Here is a 26,457-nt window from a genome sequence, read left to right on the forward strand (position 1 = left end):
CCCCTGGCCGCCCTGCCGGCCGCGCCCTCCCCTCGCCAGGCGAGGCCCCGCCCTCTCAGGCCTGCGCCCCGCCCCCCGCGCGCAGTGCGCTCCCGGGCCTCGGTTCCAGACCCAGCGCAGACTGAGATTTTGAGAGCTGCGTCCACCCTATCGGGCTCAGGCTCCCAAACTCCCGCGAGAACGGGAAGTTGGCGTCAATAAAAGGCGCTGGCCCCCCGGGAAGGGCCGGATTGCGGGCGTGAGGAGGGTGAGAGCTAGGGCTCGGGATAAGAGGGAGGGCGAGGAGAGCGAGTGCTGGGCTGTACTTCTCGCTTTGTCGTTTATTCTTCCCTCTTCCTCCTTCTGCCTCCAGTCCGGGGTGAAGAGCCTGGTCCTTAAGCAGTAGGAGGGGAAGGGACAGCTGTCGCTTGGGGGGGGGGGGGCGGTGCTCAGTTGCTGCCTTTGAGGGGAGGTATCTATGTTGCTATGGTTACTGCTTGGCGACGGACGCTTGAACGTAGCTTTTCGATTCCCTTGACGGATCCCGAGAAGTATAATCCTTTACTTCATTCTCCCTAGTTTCTGAACCTTTTGTGGTGCGGAAAGCTAAGTGTGTTACAAAAGAAAAGTTGAAAAGAAGGAAGTTGCGGCTGCAGCGTGTTTTACAATTGTGGGTGTTTAGTGGTGATGGCGCTTAATAACACTAAACTGCACTTTTTAAAGTGGTTTAAGTGGTGGAGAGGGACGGATAAATTCGTCATTTTTGAATAACAGGTACATACCACTATATATAAAATAGATAACCAGTAAGGACATGCTGTATGGTACACGGAATTATACTCAGTATTTTGTAATAATCTGTAAGGGAAAAGAATCTGAACCACTTCACTGTAAATCCGAAACTAACTAATACTTAAAGAATAAAATTGGTTAAAATGGTTGTATTTTATGTTATATAATATAACAATAAAAATGGATTGGAAAGAAAAAGGTTTGTGCACCAATTTGGGAATAAAACCAATGCCTTGTAGTGTAGGACATTTGGGGGGCAGGTTTTGAATATAGTTTAACCTCTGGTTTTTCTTCATCTTAGTATATGTTGTAAACATGCTTAAAAGTGCCTTTTTGTCCTATGATAACCAGTACATTAGCATTTACATGAAAGGCTTGCCATTGTAGTTCCTAATCGCTGTCTTCGTAAAAAAAAATTGCCAAATAGTGTTTTACTGTCCTTTTACATAAAAGTTTGTTTTGTGATTTGAATGTAACCTCACAATTGAAAGCCGCCTTCTATTTTTTTTTTTTTAGTTCTTTCTTAGGAAAATATACTGAATATCCAATTATTTGCAGTTCCATATCTATACTTTCCTTAAACTTCACCCTGTGCCAAGATTCCTTCTCTATTAATGTATTCTTTTTGTTTAAATCGCATTTTAAAATCATCTGTGTGCCTGAGTGCACTAATCTTGGAGATTCCAACATGAATAAAACAGAACGTGGGTGCAGTGTTTATGGAACTGCCTCATAATGTGATGTGTGTAGTGTAGAGATGCATGCACAAGGAATTACTGGAGCTCAGAATAGGATTAATCCAATTTAGGTTGGGAGAAGTTATGAATCAAGAAAGACTTCCAGGAGGAAATGATTCCAGAGAATTAATGCAGTGGAATATATGTGTGTTTGAGGGCAGAGTGTGGTAGGGAGAGGTGTAGGGAAAAGGATTGTTTGAACAAAACCATACAACCAGAAACTGATGTTTGCACAGAATAAGATTAGCAATTTTGTGCCACAATTTGGGGGTATGAAGCTAGAGAAGCAGGCAAAGTTCAGATCATGGTGCCCCTTTAAAGGATTTCAAGGAAAGATCAATTTAACTAGTATTTTCTCATTACTTATTCAATGTCTGCCAAGCACTGTGCTAGTTACTAGGATGCAATGAGAAGTGAGTCACTCCCAACTCTCAGGGAGTTTATAATCTAATAAGGGGACACAGGTACTTCACAAGTCAAAACACTGTACCAGAGTTAAAATTGGGGTAGGCAGAGGTCATCTGGGAGCCCACAAGAAGAGCTCCCTTCTAACTAACCTAGAGGGTTAGACAAGACTTCTGGAAATGATTCGTCAAGAGAAAAATATAAAATACTCTCTTAAAAATTAGAAAAAATTTATCTCCTGACATATTATTAGAGTGCAGAATGCCTTGATCTAGGTGTCAGATTACCTGGTTCAGGTTCTAGCTCTGCAGTACACTGATCTGAAGAGTCTGTATAATGTATGTAATCCTAACTTCTCTAGATCTCAGTTTCTCTTGTAACAAGAGAATCAAATTATATTGTGTCTAAGGTCTTTTAGAAATTTTATGACTTTCAATTTACTTACCGTTTATCTCCCCAATTTTGAGTCCGTCTTTATGCTGATGATTAACGGTTTTGTGTCACACTTAACATGCTTACCATTTAAACTATGTCATGTTATATGTCATTTTCTATCCATGCCATGCATGCTCAAGGGATGCAAAGTTGGGATACTTTTTATCCCGTGGTTTACTAGCTATGGTCTACGTGATTTAGATTTGGCATAGAATGTATTCAAATATTTCCTAAGTCCTTCTAACTGGAGTGTTCTCTTAAACTTCTACACAGTCGCACAATATTGGCTCAGCTGAAGACTGAGAGGTTAGAAGAAATGAGTATTGTACATCTGGAAATAGCCTAGTGGAAAGATATCTATTTGTTGCTAGACATCAACTCACTCAGCAAGTAAACTTACTTTTTCCTTCTTGGGATTTATGATGGTTAAAATACTCCTGTTGCTTTAAGGAAGTCACTATCAACTGTAAAATTTTAAATTAACGTTAAGATGTCAAAATAATTCCACAACATTTTCCAGGAATATGATTCTTTATGGCATTTTATACATGGAATACTGACTTCCTTTAAACAATTTTTGTTTTAAGAATTGGATTATTTTCTAATAAGTAAAGTATTATAATATTCAGTTCAATCACTCAGTCGTGTCCGACTCTTTGTGACCCCATGAATCGCAGCACGCCAGGCCTCCCTGTCCATCACCATCTCCCGGAGTTCACTCAAACTCACGTCCATCAAGTTGGTGATGCCATCCAGCCATCTCATCCTCTGTCATCCCCTTTTCCTCCTGCCCCCAATCCCTCCCAACATCAGAGTCTTTTCCAATGAGCCAACTCTTCACATGAGGTGGCCAAAGTACTGGAGTTTCAGCTTTACCATCATTCCTTCCAAAGAATACCCAGGGCTGATCTTTAGAATGGACTGGTTGGATCTCCTTGCAGTCCAAGGGACTCTCAAGAGTCTTCTCCAACACCACAGTTCAAAAGCATCGATTCTTCTGTGCTCAGCTTTCTTCACAGTTCAAAAGCATCGATTCTTCTGTGCTCAGCTTTCTTCACAGTTCAACCCTCACATCCATACATGACCACTGGAAAAACCATAGCCTTGACTAGATGGACCTTTGTTGGCAAAGTAATGTCTCTGCTTTTCAATATGCTATCTAGGTTGGTCATAACTTTTCTTCCAAGGAGTAAGAGTCTTTTAATTTCATGGCTGCAGTCACCATCTGCAGTGATTTAGGAGCCCCCAAAAAAACAAAGTCTGACACTGTTTCCCACTGTTTCCCCATCTATCTCCCATGAAGTGATGGGACCAGATGCCATGATTTTAGTTTTCTGAATGTTGAGCTTTTAGCCAACTTTTTCACTCTCCTCTTTCACTTTCATCAAGAGGCTTTTTAGTTCGTCTTCACTTTCTGCCATAAGGGTGGTATCATCTGCATATCTGAAGTTATTGATATTTCTCCCTGCAATCTTGATTCCAGCTTGTGCTTCTTCAGCCCAGTGTTAGTAAAGTACTAAACCCCCTTCTGCAGCAACCATTCTTGAGTCTGTTTAAAATACAGATTTAGTCATTTGCAAATACTTGAGAGCACGCTCACTGTACTCAAGACAAGTTTTTTAAAGGTTATATAATATTACCAAATATGAGATGGGGCAAAACAAAGTTTCATTATAAGACTTCCTTCATGGGTTAGTAACAACTACAAACCAGAAGGGCAAATGTATTACTTCATAACTTAATGTCATAACATTTTTTTCATGACTTAATAACTATGAAGGAACAATCACAATAAAACTCAGTCTTCCCTGTAATACAATAGCAATCCCTCAAAAAAAAAAAAAAAAGGGCAGTTTTCTTTCTTTCCTTCTTTCTTTTTCTCTCTCTTTTTTACCAGATAATATTGGTTGCTTCTGAGAGGGAAACTTGGAGGGCTGGGCTTTTGGTGAGGGAATGGAAAGAAGAATTTCTATTGTATATTCATCTGAGTTTGAACCTAGTGAGTATATTAAAGGAAAACATATTCAAATCTATATTAAACAACACAGTTTTTTAAATGTATGTAGTCTTTAATAATGATACTACAGAAAAAAGAAAACCCAATAACTACATAATGGATAAAAATGCAAACAAGTTTTTGCAATACAGTGTGAAAGAGGCAAACAGTGACTCCTTGGTTGCAGCTCTGGTAATCTGGATTTCCTAAAGCCAGAGTGTCTGCTTGGGTTATTCAGAGAGACTCTGTTAAGAAGATGTTCCTCCTACCACCACCCCCACTGAATCATTCCTGTGAAGAATAATTATCTCGTACCATGTGACAGTACTGAAATGATTTCTGAATTATTCTCTTCCTCATGTGCTTAAAGCATACCATGATGTTTTTTAAAAAAATAATGTTTATACTAGTTACAATTTGATTTGTGATAGCAAACATATCAGGGCAACTGTCTCACTCCTCTAGTGACTCACACAGTCTTATCTCAAGTCCCGATCCTTAACTCTAGCCACTAAGATTCTTTCTGCCTCCTATCAGACCTTGTCACAGAGCTCTCCTGCCAATTCCTCTTACTCAACGCACCCCAGACCCATCTTGCTCTCCCCTCCCCTCACACACAGCTCCATCTCCCTCCCCACCTCCCAGCATCCTTTAATGATCCTCCGCCCCTGCCATTTATGGATTGAACACATAATCAAACATTCAAAATAGTATTCTAACATCTACAACATATATTTGCATAACTTTCTTTTCTAGCTTCTTGATCTGTAAGATGGGCATCATAATAAGAAGCTACTTTATGAGAATGTGAAATTGTGTGTGTGTCAATCATTAATTTTTGTCCGACTTTTCAACCCCATGGACTCTATCCCACCAGGCTCCTCTGTCCATGGGATTTTTTAGGCAAAAATACCTCAGTGTGTTGCCATTGCATCCTCCAGAGATCTTCCCAACGCAGGAATCGAATCCCTGTCTCCTGCATCTCCTACACTGACAGGCTGATTCTTTACTACTGAGCCACCTGGGAAGCCCTATGAAATTATTACAAAGATCTTTTATCAAAAAAAAAAAAAAAGGTAGATATTTCTGATTATTCCTGGCACTGGAAGGAAATAATGATAAGTAATGGGACATTCACAGGTCAGTTTAACTTATATTAAGCATCCATCCATAATTAGTATTTAATTTCCTCTTAAAAAAACACAATTCTAAACTCCCATTACAATTTGTGGACTATAGAGAATGCAAAATTAACCTCTTATGTTTAAAATCTCTTCACCAGAAAACTCTTCTTTCCACTTCTTAGTTTTTACATTGGAAAGATTGATGGAAACACAGTAGAAGGAAAAAAAATCATTTTTCTATATTACAGTTCTCATTATGTCCCCTCCCCCCCGCCCCCCGTGAAGTGAAAGTCTCTCAGTCGTGTCCAGCTTTTTGTGACCTCATTGACTATAGAGTCCTTGGACTTCTCCAGGCCAGAATACTGGAGTGGATCCCTTCTCCAGTGGATCTTCCCGACCAAGGCATAGAACTGTGATCTCCTGCATTACAGGTTGATTCTGTACCAACTGAGCTATCAGGGAACTCCTTTTCCCTTGGGTAACTACGAAATTTATCTATCCTTAGATTTATTTAAAGTGTTCAGCAGTTGCCAAATTTCTCTCAGGTATTGAAAAAATAAAAGCTTCTTTCTTTAAGAAATACAAATTTATTTATTATTTTCATTGTGTTTTTAAAAGCTACCTAAACCACTATTTTTTAATTATTCAGGGGAAAAAGCAGTTTAAAGTGATCTGGAAGGTGAAGAAATAGTTAGCTTTTGGATGATTCTATTTGTAGAAATTCCTTGACAAGAACATATGCCCTTGTACTTGCTTTTACAAGTTAAGAAAAAATTTTCTTGGCAGTTGTTTTTCTTTTTTCTTGCTTTATCACCATGCAGAGTTTAAGAACTGAAAGCTAACAGAAGATTTTACTGTAACTCCTTTAAGAAAATATCTTCTACTCATTTTTTGCAAGCAAAGAAGTGCTCAAAATCCTTTAAGCTAAGCTTCAACAGTCCATGAACCAAGAACTTCCAGATGTACAAGCCAGATTTAGAAAAGGCAGAGGAACCAGAGATCACATAGCCAACATTCGCTGGATCATAGAAAAAGCAACGGAATTCCAAAAAAAATCTACTTCTGCTTCATTGACTATGCTAAAGTCTTTATGTCAGTTCAGTTCAGTTCAGTCGCTCAGTCGTGTCCGACTCTTTGGGACCCCATGAATCGCAGCACGCCAGGCCTCCCTGTCCATCACCAACTCCCAGAATTCACTCAAACTCACATCCATCGAGTCAGTGATGCCATCCAGCCATCTCTTCCTCTGTTGTCCCCTTCTCCTGCCCCCAGTCCCTCCCAGCATCAGTCTTTTCCAAAGAGTCAGCTTTAGCATCCTTTGTGTAGATCACAACAAACTGTGGAAAATTCTTCAAGAGATGGGAACACTAGACCACCTTACTTGTCTCCAGAGAAACTTGTATGCAGGACAAGAAGCAACAGTTGGAACTGGACATGGAACAACAGACTGGTTCCAAATTGGGAAAGGAGTACATCAAGACTGTATATTGTCACCGTGCTTATTTTACTTAAATGCAGAGTACATCCTACAAAATGCCTGACTGCATGAATCCCAAGCTGGAATCAAGATTGGGGGGAGAAATATCAACAATCTCAGATATACAGAAAGTGAAGAGAAACTAAAGAGCCTCTTGAGGGTGAAAGAGGAGAGTGAAAAAGTTGGCTTAAAACTTAACATTCAAAAAACTAAGATCATGACATCCAGTTCTATCATTTAATGGCAAATAGATGGGGAAACAATGGAAACAGTGACAGGCTTTATTTTCTTGGGCTCCTAAATCACTGCAGATGGTGACTGCAGTCATGAGATTAAAAGATGCTTGATCTTTGGAAGAAAAGCTATGGCAAACCTAGACAGCATATTGAAAAGCAGAGACACCCACTTTGCCGACAAAGGTCCATACAGTCAAAGCTATGGTTTTTCCAGTAGTCATGTACAGATGTAAAGGTTGGACCATAAAGAAGGCTGAGTGCTGAAGAGATGATGCTCTCAAATTGTGGTGCTGGAGAAGACACTTGAGATGTCCCTTGGACAGCAAGGAGGTCAAAACTAGTCAATCCTAAAGGAAATAAACCCTGAATATTCACTGGAGGGACTGATGCGAAAGATCCAATACTTTGGCCACCTGATGCAAAGAACTGGCTCATTGGAAAAAAAAAAAAAAACCCTAATGCTGGGAAAGATTGAGGGCAGGAGGAGAAAGGGGTATCAGAGGATGAGATGGTATCACTGACTCAATGGGCAAAAGCCTGGCATCCTGCAGTTCATGGGGTTGCAAAAGAGTTGGACACAACTTGGAGACTGAACAACAACAATTTTTTGGTGGTTTAAATTGATCATATAAATACTACATTGTCAAGACTGAAATCTGTAGATGAAAATTTTACAAGTTTTAAAGCTAAATTTTATTAGATTTAAAAATAGTTTATTGAGATAGAATTGTCAAAAATTGCACTTATTTAACATGTACAATGTATGTTGATGTTTGTAACATCATCACAGTAATCAAGATAAGGAGAATATTTAATGACCATGAAAAGTTTTCTTGAGCCTCTTTGTAACTCTATATCCTGTCCCTTTCCCTATCCATGCTAAACCCTATGCAAACCCAAACCAATTTATTTCGTTATAGGTTAGATTTCATTTTCTGAAATTTTATATGAATGAAATCAATCATACAATGCTACATTTTTTGTCTGACTTCTTGCACTCAGTGCAATTATTTTCAGATTCATCTATGTTGTTGTACATCCCAATAATTTATTCTTTTTTATTGTTTAGTACATGGTTTTGCTAAGAAAATGCACTGGTCATAGCAAACACCCTCTTCCAACAACACAAGAGAAGACTCTACACATGGACATCACCAGATGGTCAACACTGAAATCAGATTGATTATATTCTTTGCAGCCAAAGATGGAGAAGCTCTATACAGTCAGCAAAAACAAGACTGGAAACTGACTGTGGCTCATATCTTGAACTCCTTATTGCCAAATTCAGACTTAAATTGAAGAAAATAGGGAAAACCAGTAGACCATTCAGGTATGACCTAAATCAAATCCCTTATGATTATACAGTAGAAGTGAGAAATAGATTTAAGGGCCTAGATCTGATAGATAGAGTGCCTGATGAACTATGGAATGAGGTTCGTGACATTGTACAGGAGACAGGGATCAAGACCATCCCCATGGAAAAGAAATGCAAAAAAGCAAAATGGCTGTCTGGGGAGGCCTTACAAATAGCTGTGAAAAGAAGAGAAGCGAAAAGCAAAGGAGAAAAGGAAAGATATAAGCATCTGAACGCAGAGTTTCAAAGAATATCAAGAAGAGATAAGAAAGCCTTCTTCAGCGACCAATGCAAAAAATAGAGGAAAACAACAGAATGGGAAAGACTAGAGATCTCTTCAAGAAAATTAGACATTCCAAGGGGACATTTCATGTAAAGATGGGCTTGATAAAGGACAGAAATGATATGGACCTAACAGAAGCAGAAGATATTAAGAAGAGATGGCAAGAATACACAGAAGAACTGTACAAAAAAGATCTTCACGACCCAGATAATCATGATGGTGTGATCACTGACCTAGAGCCAGACATCCTGGAATGTGAAGTCAAGTGGGCCTTAGAAAGCATCACTATGAACAAAGCTAGTGGAGGTGATGGAATTCCAGTTGAGCTATTCCAAATCCTGAAAGATGATGCTGTGAAAGTGCTGCACTCAATATGCCAGCAAATTTGGAAAACTCAGCAGTGGCCACAGGACTGGAAAAGGTCAGTTTTCATTCCAATCCTAAAGAAAGGCAATGCCAAAGAATGCTCAAACTACCACACAATTGCACTCATCTCACACGTGTGAGATGATGTCTTTTAATTTCATGGCTGCAGTCACCATCTGCAGTGGTTTTGGAGCCCAGAAAAATAAAGTCTGACACTGTTTCCACTGTTTCCCCATCTATTTCCCATGAAGTGATGGGACCAGATGCCATGATCTTCGTTTTCTGAATGTTGAGCTGTAAGCCAACTTTTTCACTCTCCTCTTTCACTTTCATCAAGAAGCTTTTTAGTTCCTCTTCACTTTCTGCCATAAGGGTGGTGTCATCTGCATTTCTGAGGTTATTGATATATCTCCTGGCAATCTTGATTCCAGCTTGTGTTTCTTCCAGCCCAGCGTTTCTCATGATGTACTCTGCATAGAAGTTAAATAAGCAGGGTTCAATATACAGCCTTGATGTACTCCTTTTCCTATTTGGAACCAGTCAGTTGTTCCATGTCCAGTTCTAACTGTTGCTTCCTGACCTGCATATAAATTTTTCATTTAACCCTAAATGCCTCGTAAGTCTCATTTTGAAATACAGTCTCATTGGGGGTTAGGGAATCAATGTATGATCTGGTGATGGCAGTAGTGGTGGAGTGGTGTCTCCAGTTTTGGATTATTACAAATTAAACAGCAGCGAACATTTTCACATGTATTCATATGAATATATACTTTCTCTTTGATAATACCTAGGAGTGGAATGAATGATCATATGGCAGGTGTACATTTAATTTTTAAAAAAACTATCAAATTGTTTTCCTAGTGATTTTATTAACTTTCATTTCCACAAGCAGTGTTTGACAGTTTCAGCTGCTTCAAATCCTTTTGAACTTGGTATGACCAATCTTTTTTAATGTTAATATCTTAATAAGTATATAATGATATTTTATTGTGGTTTTAATTTATATTTATCTAATAACTAATGTGTGGAGAGAGACTTTTGTCATGAGTTCTTTGTTATCATGTAACTTTGATAAAGTCTTTGTTTAACTGTTTAGCTTTTTTTCACATTTTGTTATGGGTTGTTTTCTTGTTATTGAGTTTTGAGAGTTCTTTATATATTCTGGACATACTCATCTAAGGTCACAAGATTTTCTCCTGTTTTGTTATGAACGTTTTAACATTTAAATCTAAAATCTACTTTGAGTTTATTGTTATATGTGAGATATGGATTGAAAATCTTTACTTTTTGCATGTTGAAATCCATTTTTTTCAGCACCATTTGTTGAAAAGACAATTCTTTTCCATTGAATTCCTTTGCATCTTTGTTGAAAAAAGCAGGTGATGATATATGAGTGTTTATTTCTGAACTTCTATCCTATTCCATTGACCTATTGGCATATATTTATGCTAATATGGCTATGTTTTGATTAGCTTTATTTTTTACTTTCATAAGTCTTGAAGCTAGGTAAAAAGTTTTTCAACTATATTCTCTCTCAAAATTATTTCTGCTATTATAGATCCTTTGCATTTTCATATGCATTTAATTAGTTTGTCAGTTTCTGCATTAATACTTGCTAGAGTTTTGATTTGGTGGTATATTGAATTATTAGATCAATTTGCAAAAAAATTGACATCTTAATAATATTAATGATTATCATATCTTCTCATTTCTTTTGGTCTCCTTTGAACTCTCTCAGCAATATTTTCAAGTTTCAGAGTCCAGGTCATACATATATTTGTCAAATTTATCCCTAAGAATTTAATATTTTGATACTATTGTAAATTTTATTGTTTTTAAATTTCCAATTGGTATTTGTATATAGAGAAACAATTGATTTTTGTAAACTGTTATATCCTGCAACTTTGCCACACTTACTTAAAGGTTATAATAGCTATTTGTGTAGATTTCATTGGGCCTTCTATGTAGATGATAACATCATCTGTGAATGAAGATAGTTTTACTATTTTTAATCAGAAGGCCTCTCATTTATTTTTCTTGCATTATTGCACTAGCTAGAACCTCCTATACATTGCTGAAGAAAAATAGTGAGATCACCATTCTTGTCTTAATCTTAGAAAAAAATATTCCATCTTTCATATGAGGTTTAATGTTCAGTTCAGTTCAGTCGCTCAGTCATGTCTGACTCTGTGACTCCATGGACTGTAGCATGCCAGGCCTCCCTGTCCATCACCAACTCCCAGAGCTTGCTCAAACTCATGTTCATCTCATCAGTGATGCCATACAACCATCTCATCCTTTGTCATCCCCTTCTCCTCCTGTCTTCAATCTTTCCCAGCATCTAGGTCTTTTCCAGTGAGTCAGTTCTTTGCATCAGGTGGCCAAAGTATTGGAGTTTTAGCTTCAGCATCAGTCCTTTCAATGAATATTCAGGACTGATTTCCTTTAGGATGGACTGGTTGAATCTCCTTGCAGTCCAAGGGACTCTCAAGGGTCTTGTCCAACACCACAGTTCAAAAGCATCAATTCTTTGGCACTCAACTTTCTTTGGAGTCCAACTCTTACATCCATACATGACTACTGGAGAAGCCATAGCTTTGACTAGACAGACCTTTGTTGGCAAAGTAATATCTCTGCTTTTTAATATGCTGTCTCCATTGGTCATAGCTTTTCTTCCAGGGAGCAAGTGTCTTTTAATTTCAATGTTAATTGAAGTTATTTGTTTGGTTTTGGCTTTTGTTTGTTTACTTTTTTTGGTAGATGTCATTTCTCAGGTTGAGGAAGTTCTATTTTTGGTTTGCTGAGAATTTTTATCAGGATTGAACATTGAATTTTGTCAACTGCTTTTTCTGAATCTATTGAGATGAATATATAGTTTTTCTTTATTAGCTTGTTAATATGGTGAATTACACTGAGCAATTTCAAATATTGAACAAATCTTCCATTCCTGAATAAACCCCAGTTGGTCGTGATGTATTGTCTTTTTAAAATATAGTGTCAGACTCAATTTGCTGAAATTTTGTTTATATTTTTTGCATCTATGTCAATGAGGGATATTGGACTATAGATTTTTTTTCTTATAATATCTTTATCTTATTTTGCATGCGTGCTAAGTCACTTCAGTCATATCCAATTCTTTGCAGCACTTTGGACTGTAGTCTGCTAAGCTCCTCTGTCCATGGGATTCTCCAGTCAAAAATACTGGGGTAGGTTGCCATTCCCTTCTCCAGGGGATCTTCCCAACCCAGCGACTGAACCGCAGTCTCCAGCATTGCAGGCAGATTCTTTACCATCTGAGCAACCAGGGAAGTTCTTGTCTTGTTTTAGTATAAGGGTAATACTAACTTCATAAAATGAGTTGTGGAATACGCCTTCCTCATCAATTTTCTGGAAGAGTTTGTGTAGAATTGATATTTTTATTTCTTCCTTAAATGTTAGGTAGAATTCCCCAGTGAAGCCATCTGGGCCTGAGGTTTTCTTGTTGAGAAAAAAGTTTTAACGACAAATTTATGTTCTTAATTTTTTTTTTATAGATTTAAGGCAGTTATGGATATTATCTTCAGTAAGCTTTGATAATCTGTGTTTTTCAAGAAAAATTTGTTAATTTCATTAAGTTGTCAAGTTTATTGGCATACAGTTTTTCATAATGCTCTCTCAAGACCTTTATAAAAGCAGCCCAAGAAAGCACCCTTCTCCTTCCCACTATGCAAGGGCAGAGTGAAAGGTTGCCGTCTGTGAACCAGGAAGAGGGCCCTCGCCAGACACTGAAGCTGATAGTGTCTTAATCTTGGACTTCTAGCTTCAATAACTATGAGAAATAATTTTATGTTGTTTACAAGTTACCTAGTTTATGGTATTTTGTTATAATAGTCCAAACAGAGTAAGATAAGGACTTAGGGGTTTTTAAGAGTCAGACACGACTGAGCGACTTCACTTTCACTTTTCACTTTCATGCATTGGAGAAAGAAATGGCACCCCGCTCCAGTACTGTTGCCCAGAAAATCCCATGGATGGAGGAGCCTGGTAGGCTGCAGTCCATGGGGTCGCTAAGAGTTGGACACGACTGAGTGACTTCACTTTCACTTTCTACCTTCATGCATTGGAGAAGGAAATGGCAACCCACTCCAGTGTTCTTGCCTGGAGAATCCCATGGACGGAGAAGCCTGGTGGGCTGCAGTCCATGGGGTAGCACAGAGTTGAACACGACTGAAGCGACTTAGCAGCAGCAGCAGCAGTCTCTTACTAAAATAAGGGAACTTCCAGTTTCCTAGGTAATACTTCATATGTAGTGTCCTGAAACAGGAAGATGTTAATCTTCCTTTGAGTTTTACATGACTTAAAGATTCCTTTAAGGTAGAAACCATGTTTTGTTCTTCCTTCTATGACAAGGTGCCTTGCACAGAGTGGGCTTCAGTGAATGTTCTCTTTTGTATTTATGCTGCCAGATACTTTGTTTCATTTCATGAAATAACTCATTAAGAATGCATGTTAAGATGATATTTACTTTAAAATTCTGGGCCTCTGAAAAAAATTGAAATAGAACTCACATACCCATTTTTTAATCCTTAAGGAATTAATACTTAGTGGTAAAGAACCCACCTGCCAATGTAAGAGATGTAAGTCATACGGTTCAGTCCCTAGGTCAGGAAGATCCCCTGGAGGAGGGCATGGCAATCCACTCTAGTATTCTTGTTTGGAAAATCCCATGGACAAAGGGGCCTGGTGGGCTACAGTCCACTGGGTCTCAAAGAGTCGGACACGACTGAGCAACTTAGCACACAGCACAGACACAGCACAATATCAGGGCAATAAAACTAGTCCTGCTTGAAATCAGCTAATGAATCCTTTGTAAACAAATGAATAATCGCCTTTCTTACAGGTAGACAGAGAGCATAAGATTTTAAATTGAGGATTTTCAAATTTGATGAAGATACTTTTATTTAGCCCATCTCCTTCTTTCTGTCCACAAGCAAATAAAAGAGCTTTGACATTCTGCAGCTGATATGTTCAAGGTCCCTTGAGTCATTTGTCTAAAACTGTCTCTATTTCACTGATAATAACAAGGCCACCGATTAGCTCTTCTGCTTTTTCTTCTTCTATTTCTTTTTGTTATTTTTAGTTTACTCTGAATATCTGCAAATTTCAGTTGATGTCCCTTCAAGGCATCTCCCAGTGAATTTTCTAACTGAAAATTTCATTGTTGTCAAGCTTGTGTGAAAATTCTTTGGTAGCTCTCTAGGGTCAAGTGTAGATTTCTTAGCAAGCCCTCTACAGACTTGTAAAGTCTGAATCACAGATGGGAATGATATAGGCAGAAGGAACAAAAAGTGCCTGGGGCTCATGGGGTCAGGAAAGGTGTTTAAAGAAGGTGACTTTAGTGGGCTTTTACAGAGATGAAAATTACTACTTGTCACCCAGTAGAGATCAAAGTTGTTGTTTAGATATGAGCTTTTAGCTTGTTTGTTTCTTGTTCTTTTCAGCAGAAACAACCCTTTATAATGGCAAAAGAACCAAAATAAGAGGATGAAAAACAAAAAGCAGTTGTGTATATGAAGTGAAGCGCCTGGTTAACGCAGTGATGTATGCGTGTATATTTAAGGGAGGGAGATACGAAGATAATTTATCATTTATAGGTGTTCAGATTCTTGTATATTTCAGGGAGGGAGATAGGAAGGAAGATAATTTGTCATTTATAGGTGTTCAGATTCTTGTATATTTCAGGGAGGGAGATAGGAAGATAATTTATCATAATTTATAGGTGTTCGGATTCTTAGGCAGCATGCTTACCTGATGGAAAAAGACCCTTGCTTGGAGACCCTTGATCCGGAGTTGGATACAGTGACTGAATGGGATTTTGAACTGTTTTCTTATGAAGGGATAAGTAGGGAAGAAGAGTGAAAGACTATGTCATGACCAGGAGGCTAGACCAGGGAAGGTTGCTTCACTGTTTAATCCTATTTCTCTCTCTTCCTGGTACATGTTACTTTACATTTCCAGCCTCCCATAGTAGAAGCAACCATGTGACTAAGTTCTATCAGCAGGATGTTGGTGAAAGTGATGGGTACCATTTCCTGACCTAGCCCATAACAGAAGTTTCCCATGTGTGATTTTCTCTCTCTCCCTGTCTGCTGGTCAGATGTCCGTTCTCTGGTAGCCTCAGAGGTCACGTATGAAGACGGCAAAGGCCCGTAGTGATGAGGTGGACAGTACATCCCACGTTACCCCCATGGTTACTCAGGGCATCATCAAGGTAAAAATAATGGCCAGAATTTCCGCCAGACAGGTAGTGAGGGATTTGCTTTTTTATAAATGTATTTCCATGTAGTATATATCACACTTATATAAAAGTACGGAGAGAAATATAAAAATGCCTGAGCCTTCACATCCATTTTTGTCAAATCTTTATCTGTTTTTTTCCCTTTGTGATTCTCAGTGGTTTGCATTTTGGGTACTATGAGGTTTTCGTATAGTGGCCTACATGTGCATGCATGTATACTCAGTTGTGTCCGACTCTTTGCAACCCATGGACTGTAACCCACCAGGCTCCTCTGTCCATGGGATTTCCCAGGCAAGAATACTGATGTGGGTTGCCATTTCCTCCTCCAGAGGATTTTCCTGACCTAGGGATTGAACCAATGTCTCCTGCATTCATAGGCAGATTCTTTACCACTGAGTCACCTGGGATTGTTTTAAATTACTGATCTCAATTTCAAATCCATTTCTAAAACCATGCATTTGTACAGATGATTTTACTACTTATGTCTTTTAACTTCCCTCCTATCTTTGTGTGTGAAAGATTTCCTACCTTTATTGTGTGTTTCCTTTACCACTGAGTTTTTAATTTTGTAATTTTCTTCTTTCTAGGTGTGGCCTTTTCTTTTTGATCTAGAAGAGTTCCTTTAGAATATGTTGCAAAGCTGTTTTGCTGGTGCTGAATTCTTTTAGCTTTTGCTTGCCTGTAAAGTTTTTGTTTGAACTGAATCTTGATGTTGCTTGTATTATGAATTTTACCCATGTTTTTAGAGTTATTTCTTATTGTGGTAGAATATCTACTTTGAAAGTTTCATTTAATGGTTTTTTTAATTATAAAATTTTTATATCAAAATATGCTATTATATATATGTGAAAGTGTTAGTCACTCACTCGTGTCTAACTCTTTGCGACCCCATGGACTATAGTCTGCCAGGCTCCTCTATCCATGGAATTCTCCAGGCAAGAATACTGGAGTGGGTTGCCACTTCCTTTTCCAGGGGATCTTCCCGACGCAGGGATCAAACTTATGTCTCCTGCATTGCAGGTGGATTCTTTACCGTCTGAGCCATCAGGGAAGCCCCTATTATATCATATATATATATATATCTATATATATATATAGATATATAATACTGAGTAATTTTAAGCTTAGATATGCAGGCTGCATGCTAGTCACATTAGTTTTATTTAAACAGTTACTAATAGGCAATATAATATACTTGTCAATAGTTCTGGCTCTTAAAAACAAACAAAACTTTGCTTTAAATTTTGGCTTAGCTGTGGAACTCTGGGCAAGTGACTGTCCCAACTTTTTCCTCTGTAAAATGGTGAAAGAACAGCAACTTTTTGGAATTGTGAGCTTTGTTCATTGCAAAAGCATATAAAGTGTTTAGCTCAGCATCTACTGCACAATAAAGTACTGAACACAAAATTAACTTATTTGATTTCAGGAGAATGTTTTTCCTACAGAGGATTAAACTTCCCTCATGTCCTTACATTTCAGAAGTGAGGTCCCGTTCGTGGTGTTCTATGAATTACAAGCATCCTCAGGTCCTGAGCAGGTGAGCGGTGATTGTGTTTGCCCTGATGACCAAGGAGAAGTGCTGCCCTGCTGTTGTCTTCCTCCTCCTGGCCTCCAGCTCCTGCTCTGAGTTGGGTGTGTGCCTGGCTGGTGGGAGGAGTGTCCCAGAGCCGTCTTGCCTGCACAGTCACGCCACGGGCTGCCGTAAGGAAAACACACCAGGGAGGCTAGGCTTTTCTCTAAGTGGAAAGAGGGCAGATGCTCCCGGTGCTGTTTGTCTTCCAGGCAGAGGAGGCCTTTCTCAGGTTGTGGTCCCACTTAAACACAGACGCTCACTTCCCGTCCCCCACTCCCTCAGTGAAGGTGCTGCTCTGTGCCTTATGGTAACATCTTACAGTCTCATCAATGGTGAGATGGGCAAACATTTATTGACCCTTTATAACAAATAAGACAATGCTGTTTAAAAACAATAAAACATAGTTCTGTTGACAATGCACTTTTCTCCTGTTATCCTCAGAGTTTGTGTCATGATGGAGACGTGATGGCAAGCTTTCCAGGACATTCAGCCTTCAGTCACAGTGCTCTGGGATTACTGGTTTGCTGAAATATGAATATAAAAACACCTGACTCACCCAATTATTTCCTAGAATAGTTAGCTGGGTGGAGGCTCCCCGAGTTAATAACTAAACCCAACCCTCAAATCTATTGGCAAAGGGCATGTTTAAGCTTAATGACTCTGTATCCACCCAGAGAGATAAAGGAGGCTTTGATATCCTACTCAGTAGGCTGGGGGAGGGGCATGAGTCATTAGGTACCTGGGAACTGAAGGTGTGGCCTATACTGGGAATATTTTGAAAGGTGAGTTGAAGTACTAGCCTAGTCCTTCAGAGACTGCCCCGCATCAAGCCTGAGGCTGAAGATTCAAGAAATAGGACTTGAACAAGAGAAGATCTTGTGCAAGGGGAGCATAGGGCAGAGTAAATAATCTCTGCATTATGACATGTGGGTCAAGAGTTATGCTGGCTCACACAGGATCCACAATCCCACTCTGGGGCGTATAGCTGGACAAAACTGTAATTCAAAAGGAGGCATGCTCCTCATTGTTCATTGCAGCACTATTTGCAATAGCCAAGACGTGGAGGCAACCCAAATGTTCACTGATAGAGGAATGGATAAAGAGGATGTGTGTGTATATATATATACATACACACACATACCAGGATATGGAATATATACTGTTCCCTTGTATTTATATACAATGGAATATTATTCAGCCATAGAAAAGAAAGAAATAATGCCATTTGCAGCGCCTTGGGGGCCTAGAGATTGTCATACTAAGTAAAGTAAGTCAGACAAAGAAAAACAAATATCATATAATATTGCCTATATGGGGAATCTAAACTATGACACAAGTGAACTTAGCTACAAACAGAAACAGGCTTGTGGACATAGAGAAGAGACTTGTGGTTGCCCAGAGCAAGAGGGATGGGGGAGAGATGGATTGATCATTTGGGATTAGCAGATGAAAACTATTATACATAGGATGGATAAACAACAAGGTCCTACTTATAGCACTCTATAGCACAGAGAACTATATTCAACATCCTGTGAAAAACCATAAAAAAGAATATGAAAAAGAATGTATATATATATGTATGTATAATGGAATCACTTTGCTGTACAGCAGAAATTAACACAACATTGTAAATAGACTATTAGTTCAATAAAATAAAAAAGAGCTATACAGGTTTAGAAAAAGAAAATTTCCACAGCTTAAAATATTTCCTATCTAATCGTACTGTTGAATGACCTACGGTATGTGAGGTGTCTAGCCCTGTGTCTGGCCAGCATATACTGTCACTCAATCTGTTTCTTCCCTTCATCTATGATCTTTGCTTTTTATTTAATTTTTGTAAGAATAAGAGTACTTAAAGATGGTATCTCTAAAAGTCTTATGTAAATTCATATTTCTAAGGTATTAATTAGTATCTAAAGCTCTCTCATCGGTTTCACTGTGAACAATAATGAAACATGACAGCAAATTTAGTCATCTGTATCAAATTTCTGCCATATGGTTCAGAAATTATTTGGGGAAACATTTTGGAATGAAGATTCTTAGATCATTTTAGTATCTTACCATGGTTTTGCCAAAAAACAAACAAAAAACAAACAAACCCTGTATATATAGCCAGAATATTAATTTTAAAACATCACTGGTAGTTAAAACATCCATGTAGTTACTCATTTTTGAATACTAAACTACCAGAGTGACTTTTTAAATGTGGGGCCAATCTTTCCAGTTCTTTTCCTGAGAAAATAAATTATGCTTTGAAGTATTAGTAAATTAGAGAAACTTTTCAGCTGTTCCACAATAAATTATTCCACAAGGTAGAAAAAAAATCATTTCACACGTCCTAGTAAAAGTCACTGTATTATACAAGGTCCTATTATATACCACAGGGACCTATACTCAATATTTTATAATAACCTATAAGGGAAAAAAATCTGAAAAATAATATATATGTATATTCATAACTGAATCACTTTGCTGTATACCTGAAACTAACACAACAATGTAAATCAACTATATTTCTATTAAAAAAAAAAGCCACTGTATCCTGAATAGGGTAACAAACACTCTAACATATAAAACCCAATGTATTAAGGCATGGGAGAAGGCAATGGCACCCCACTCCAGTACTGTTGCCCGGAAAATCCCATGGATGGAGGAGCCTGGTAGGCTGCAGTCCATGGGGTCGCTAAGAGTCCGACACGACTGAGCGACTTCACTTTCACTTTCCACTTTCATGCATTGGAGAAGGAAATGGCAACCCACTCCAGTGTTCTTGCCTGGAGAATCCCAGGGACAGAGAAGCCTGGTAGGCTGCAGTCCATGGGGTCGCACAGAGTCGGACACGACTGAAGTGACGCAGCAGCAGCAGCAACAGCAGCATATAAGGCATGGACAATATAAAATATTTGAGAGTATCTTTTTCAACTCTACCTAGTCACCTATTTCATGTTTTCTTAATATGTGTATGAAATAATTCTATATATTTAAGACTTCATTAAACCTAAGTATATGAGGTAACTTCAAAATAATGTTTTTGTCAATAACAGTTAATCATGCATCTCTCATTTAATGATATTTTATTAAAGTCAGGTTTTTCTTTTCTAGAATATGCTAATATTGCTATCTTCTAGAACAAAATATCAGTAAAAAAAGAAAAAAGAATTTACTTGACTGAGTATTATGAAATTTTGATAGGCTGGATTTTAACTCTTTGACGATTAGCTTTCCTATTGCACCTCTCCCCTCCCCCACACTCCTCTGCTCCAACACGTACCCTTTGGGGCAAGTTTCCCTTTCACAGATACAGCCTTGTTGTTGGGCCAGTCTGGCTATAGACAGGATGTAACTTGTAGGAAGGAGAAACCCTGGTGTCCCAGAAAGACTGAGGCTGATGGCGGAGGGGCCAGCCTGCCTCTTCCCTTTGCTTTGCTAGACAGTGAGTATGTTCTAGGAGAAGTGGCCCACTGCCACCAGGAGCGTGGGGAGCTGTGACCCCGGCCAGGCTCTGTGTAAGGAAAAGGGGAGAATTCAGGAGGCAGTGCAATTCAAGGGCAGGACGTGCTTCCAAAGGAGGAAAGAGGAGCCAGAAAGGGTGATTTGAAGACTTCAGATAATTTGGCAACTTTTTACCTAGGGCCTGTGAGTGTGTGTGTGTGTATAGGAAGGAAGTAGCATTGCGAAACATCCCCACGTACCACTGGCCAGCCTCCCTGGCTTTGAAAAACAACAATAAAAAACAAACTACTTTGAATCCTTTCGTAACAGGAAATAACATACTGGAAACTAGAGAATTGTGATGTAAAAATAAATCCAAGAACTTAGAACAATAGAGGCTAAATAATTTATTTAAAGGGTTTGTATAATAAGAGTTGGGAATAATAGAACAGGAGCACCCAATATAGTTGAAGAGGCATCAAATAAGGTAGTGAAAGTAGCTGAGAGCCACACATTTGCCGGTTTTCAAACATATCCAAGGATTGTCAGCACTCTCATCTCCAAATATCATTGTAACCTAAATTGTCTTCGCATTGCAACTTTCGTAAATTCAAATAATAGCAGTAAGGAACTGACAAAGGATCAGTTGTATAGGTTTCAGAAAAACAAGTTTTGATTTCCCTTTAGTAAGAAAATCTAGTAAAGAAAAATGAGTTCTTGTAGAATAAAAAAGACATGTTTCATATTCCACTGTAGTCAAATCAGAGACAGTTTCTCTCTCTATAATGAGTACAGGTGATGCATATGTGATGAGTTATTAGAGAGCCACTGGTATTTTGTGATATGATATCCACTTACAATATGATTCTGAAAATTGTTTACACCCACACCTCATGCAGATGGTGCCAGCCAGAAGCATTCAGAAGTCATCACACACCACACAGGCAAACACCATGATGCTGAGGAGAAAGGGTCTTCCCCCGCCACTCCTAGCTAATTTATTATCTTCTCAGTCTAGCTCTCTGGAGAAGGCAATGGCAAGCTACTCCAGTACTCCTGCCTGGAAAATCCCATGGATGGAGGAGCCTGGTAGGCCGCAGTCCATGGGGTCGCTAAGAGTCGGACACGACTGAGCGACTTCACTTTCACTTTTCACTTTCACGCATTGGAGAAGGACATGGCAACCCACTCCAGTGTTCTTGCCTGGAGAATCCCAGGGACGGGGGAGCCTGGTGGGCTGCCGTCTATGGGGTCGCACAGAGTCGGACACGACTGAAGCGACTTAGCAGCAGCAGCAGCTCTCAGGACCTGTATTTCTTCTTCTAGACACAGAACACTTCTGCTCTCTTATCATGAACTCACCCACGTGAACTTCACTGTTTTTCATTTGACCTGACTTGTTTTCAGATAGAGTCAAAGAAGGGAGGAAATGAAGAGAAGGGACCTAAAGGGGTGCTCCAGTTTTGGGGTTCTCCCTGGTGGAGATCCCTCTGTGGCTTCCAGAGCTGATAGATGTGGGTCTGAAACTGGAAATTGGTGCCCAGAGGCGGCTCTTCATATACTCATTGCTGAGAGTTTGTTTATTTTGCAGAAGTTGCCTTATAAGTTTGCTTATAAAATGCACCTCTTACTTGCATTTATCCACTTGCTAAGACTAATCTTTAGTCTCATTTTTTTGTTTTTGGCCTCAGTTTGATTCATTGTACTTCAACAAATTGTTGAAGTGACCCATTTCTTTAACATATTTTTTTGTATACCATTTAAAAAAAATTTTTTTTTGTATAGACAACCAAATCCTTGAGAAGAGGTGAAGTAATGATTCTTTGATTAGAGAGCTCTACTGTCACTCTTATGCCCTAATGTTGTTTTGTGAATGATGTTTAAAGTGTTTAATAAATTGTGTCTTTAATATGATCATGGAAATGATTTCCAAGTTATACTCCAATTTACAACAAACTACTGAATGCTGAAAGTGAACAGAAATGCATTTATCTGTATAAATGACTTGAAATAACTGTATCTAAGATGTCTTTTTTATGCTGTGTAGTTACCTTTATGGGAGTTTTAAGCCATTCAGCTGGAGGATAAAAAATCCTCCAGACGTTTATACTAAGTATGAAAACCCAGGTATGAGACTGATGATTCTATGACTAAGCCTTGTACTTTATATAGCGTGTTATACAATCAGTTTTGGAATCTTTTAGAGTAACTGAGAGGATATTAAAACAATAATCGTTCCTTTTCCAATAACTCGCTTACACATTAATCAGCATATTCAAGCTTCCTTCTCATTAGTTTTACAAAATTCTAGGAAATACTTTCCATTGTATGTTATGAGTGATTTTATTAAAGGATTAAAATCCTTTCAATAGACAATAGGGATGTGAAGTTGGATACAGGTATTTTGTATCCTAAGCCAATGCTCCAGTCCCAGGTAAATCTTGAAAAGGACTCAATTTAGTTATTTTATACTTTGCTTTATGGCAAAAGTAGCCATGTAATAAATTTTGCATGCCACATCTTACCTCAAATTCTCCATCCTGGCTCTTGTTTCTACATTCAGAACACTGGAAAAAATTGCTGAGAAAAATCTCTGGCCAAAAAATTTTTTTTCTTACAATATTAGAGTTCATACTTTTAATTGCATGTCTGCTGAGTCCTTGATGAGACTTTTTCCCCCCTTTGAGAAGGGATAACTCCGACCACCCTCCCATTATTCAATTCAGTTCAGTTCAGTCGCTCAGTCGTGTCTGACTCTTTGCAACCCCATGAATTGCAGCACGCCAGGCCTCCCTGTCCATTACCAACTCCCGGAGTTCACTCAGACTCACGTCCATTGAGTCAGTGATGCCATCCAGCCATCTCATCCTCTGTCGTTCCCTTCTCCTCCTGCCCCCAATCCCTACCAGCATCAGAGTCTTTTCCAACGAGTCAACTCTTCATATGAGGTGGCCAAAGTACTGGAGTTTCAGCTTTAACATCATTCCTTCCAAAGAAATCCCAGGGCTGATGTCCCTCAGAATGGACTGGTTGGATCTCCTTGCAGTCCAAGGGACTCTCAAGAGTCTTCTCCAACACCACAGTTCAAAAGCATCAATTCTTCGGCACTCAGCCTTCTTCACAGTCCAACTCTCACATCCATACATGACCACAGGAAAAACCATAGTCTTGACTAGACAGACCTTTGTTGGCAAAGTAATGTCTCTGCTTTTGAATATGCTATCTAGGTTGGTCATAACTTTCCTTCCAAGGAGTAAGCGTCTTTTAATTTCATGGCTGCAGTCACCATCTGCAGTGATTCTGGAGCCCAGAAAAATAAAGTCTGACACTGTTTCCACTGTTTCCCCATCTATTTCCCATGAAGTGATGGGACCAGATGCCATGATCTTCGTTTTCTGAATGTTGAGCTTTAAGCCAACTTTTTCACTCTCCACTTTCACTTTCATCAAGAGGCTTTTTAGTTCCTCTTCACTTTCTGCTATAAGGGTGGTGTCATCTGCATATCTGAGGTTATTGATATATCTCCTGGCAATCTTGATTCCAGCTTGTGTTTCCTCCAGCCCAGCATTTCTCATGATGTCCTCTGCATAGAAGTTAAATAAGCAGGGTGACAATATACAGCCTTGACATACTCCTTTTCCTATTTGGAACCAGTCTGTTGTTCCATGTCCAGTTCTAACTGTTGCTTCCTGACCTGCATACAAATTTCTCAAGAGGCAGGTCAGGTGGTCTGGTATTCCCATCTCTTTCAGAATTTTCCACAGTTTCTTGTGACCCACACAGTCAAAGGCTTTGGCATAGTCAATAAAGCAGAAATAGATGTTTTTCTGGAACTCTCTTGCTTTTTCCATGATCCAGTGGATGTTGGCAATTTGATCTCTGGTTCCTCTGTCTTTTCTAAAACCAGCCTGAACATCAGGAAGTTCACGGTTCACATATTGCTGAAGCCTGGCTTGGAGAATTTTGAGCATTACTTTACTAGCCTGTGCTGTTGCTGCTGCTGCTAAGTCGCTTCAGTTGTGTCCAACTCTGTGCGACCCCAGAGATGGCCTCCTACCAGGCTCCTCTGTCCGTAGGATTCTCTAGGCAAGAACACTGGAGTGGGTTGCCATGTCCTTCTCCAATGCATGAAAGTGAAAAGTGAAAGTGAAGTCGCTCAGTTGTGTCCGACTCTTAGCGACCTCATGGACTGCAGCCTAACAGGCTCCTCCGTCCATGGGATTTTCCAGGTGAGAGTACTGGAGTGGGGTGCCATTGCCTTCTCTGTTACTAGCGTGTGAGATGAGTGCAACTGTGAGGTAGTTTGAGCATTCTTTGGCATTGCCTTTCTTTGTGATTGGAATGAAAACTGACCTTTTCCAGTCCTGTGGCCACTGCTGAGTTTTCTGCACTGACTTCCTGTATGTGGCCACAGGCGGCCTTGCTCTTACTTTATAGACAAAACTGAAGCACCAGATGGAAACTCTCTTCAGCTTTACCAGCAACAGTCTACACACTTCACTTACCAGCTCCCACACATATCCTCAGGGTTTTCTTTCTCATGGGAGGAGTGTTGTTCTTTGGATGGAGGTATTGATTTTTGTATCCTGCAACTTTGCTAAATTCACTGATTAGCTTGAGTAATTTTCTGATACTATCTTTAGGGTTTCCTATGTACAGTATTATGTCATCTGCAAACAGTGACAGCTTTACTTCTTTCCAATCTGGATTCCTTTTATTTCTTTTTCTTTGATTGCAGTAGCTAGGACTTCCAGAACTATGTTGAATAATAGTGGGGAAAGAGGATAGCCTTGTCTTGTTCCTGATCTTTGGGGGAATGCTTTCAGTTTTTCACCATTGAGAATAATGTTTGCTGTAGGCTTATCATATATGGCCTTTACTATGTTGAGGTAGGTTCCTTCTATGCCCATTTTTCGAAGAGTTTTAAAAACAAAGCTTGTGGAGGTGATGGAATTCCAGTTGAGCTATTTCAAATCCTGAAAGATGATGCCATGAAAGTGCTGCACTCAATATGACAGCAAATTTGGAAAACTCAGCAGTGGCCACGGGACTGGAAAAGGTCAGTTTTCATTCCAATCCCAAAGAAAGTGAAAGTGAAGTCGCTCAGTCGTGTCTGACTCTTAGCAACCCCATGGACTACAGCCCACCAAGCCCTCCGTCCATAGGATTATCCAGGCAAGAGTACTGGAGTGGGGTGCCATTGCCTTCTCCGTTAACAGTGGCTAGGCATATTATATTTACTTGGAGCTGGAATACTTGGTGACAGCCTTAGTGCCCTCAGACACGGCGTGCTTGCCCAGCTCCCCAGGTAGCAGCAAGCGCACGGTGGTCTGGATCTCCCTGGATGTGATAGTTGAGCGCTTGTTGTAATGCACCAGATGCAATGCCTCACCAGCAATGGGCTCAAAAATGTCATTGACGAAGGAGTTCATGATTCCCATGGCCTTGGACGAGATGCCGGTGTCTGGATGGACTTGCTTCAGCACCTTGTACATGTACACAGAGTAGCTCTCCTTGCGGCTGTGCTTGTGCTTCTTGCCGTCCTTCTTCTGGGCCTTGGTCACAGCTTTTTTAGAGCGCTTTTTAGGGGCAGGAGCAGACTTAGCCAGTTCAGGCATGTCTATAATGACAACACCCAACAACACAGAATCCCAAAGAAAGGCAATGCCAAAGAATGCTCAAACTACCACACAATTGCACTCATCTCACATGCTAGTAAAGTAATGCTCAAAATTCTCCAAGCCAGGCTTCAGCAATATGTGAACTGTGAACTTCCTGATGTTCAAGCTGGCTTTAGAAAAGGCAGAGGAACCAGAGATCAAATTGCCAACATCCACTGGATCATGGAAAAAGCAAGAGAGTTCCAGAAAAACATCTATTTCTGCTTTATTGACTATGCCAAAGCCTTTGACTGTGTGGATCACAAGAAACTGTGGAAAATTCTGAAAGAGATGGGAATACCAGACCACCTGACCTGCCGCTTGAGAAATT

General features: G+C 39.4%; 1 protein-coding gene across 1 annotated transcript; it reads right to left on the reverse strand.

Annotated features, from left to right (window-relative positions):
* Window positions 1–469: 469 nt before the first annotated feature.
* LOC123464642 (histone H2B type 1-L-like) lies at window positions 470–26,084 on the reverse strand. The gene is made up of 2 exons (XM_045161992.1): window positions 25,859–26,084; window positions 470–585 (listed from the first exon to the last, which is right to left on the reverse strand). Exons 1-2 carry the CDS (start codon window positions 26,082–26,084, stop codon window positions 470–472), a joined length of 342 nt encoding a protein of 113 aa, XP_045017927.1.
* Between the last annotated feature and the right edge of the window lie 373 nt (window positions 26,085–26,457).

This window comes from Bubalus bubalis, chromosome 10, assembly GCF_019923935.1.
Source record: "Bubalus bubalis isolate 160015118507 breed Murrah chromosome 10, NDDB_SH_1, whole genome shotgun sequence".
Classification (NCBI taxonomy): Eukaryota; Metazoa; Chordata; class Mammalia; order Artiodactyla; family Bovidae; genus Bubalus; species Bubalus bubalis.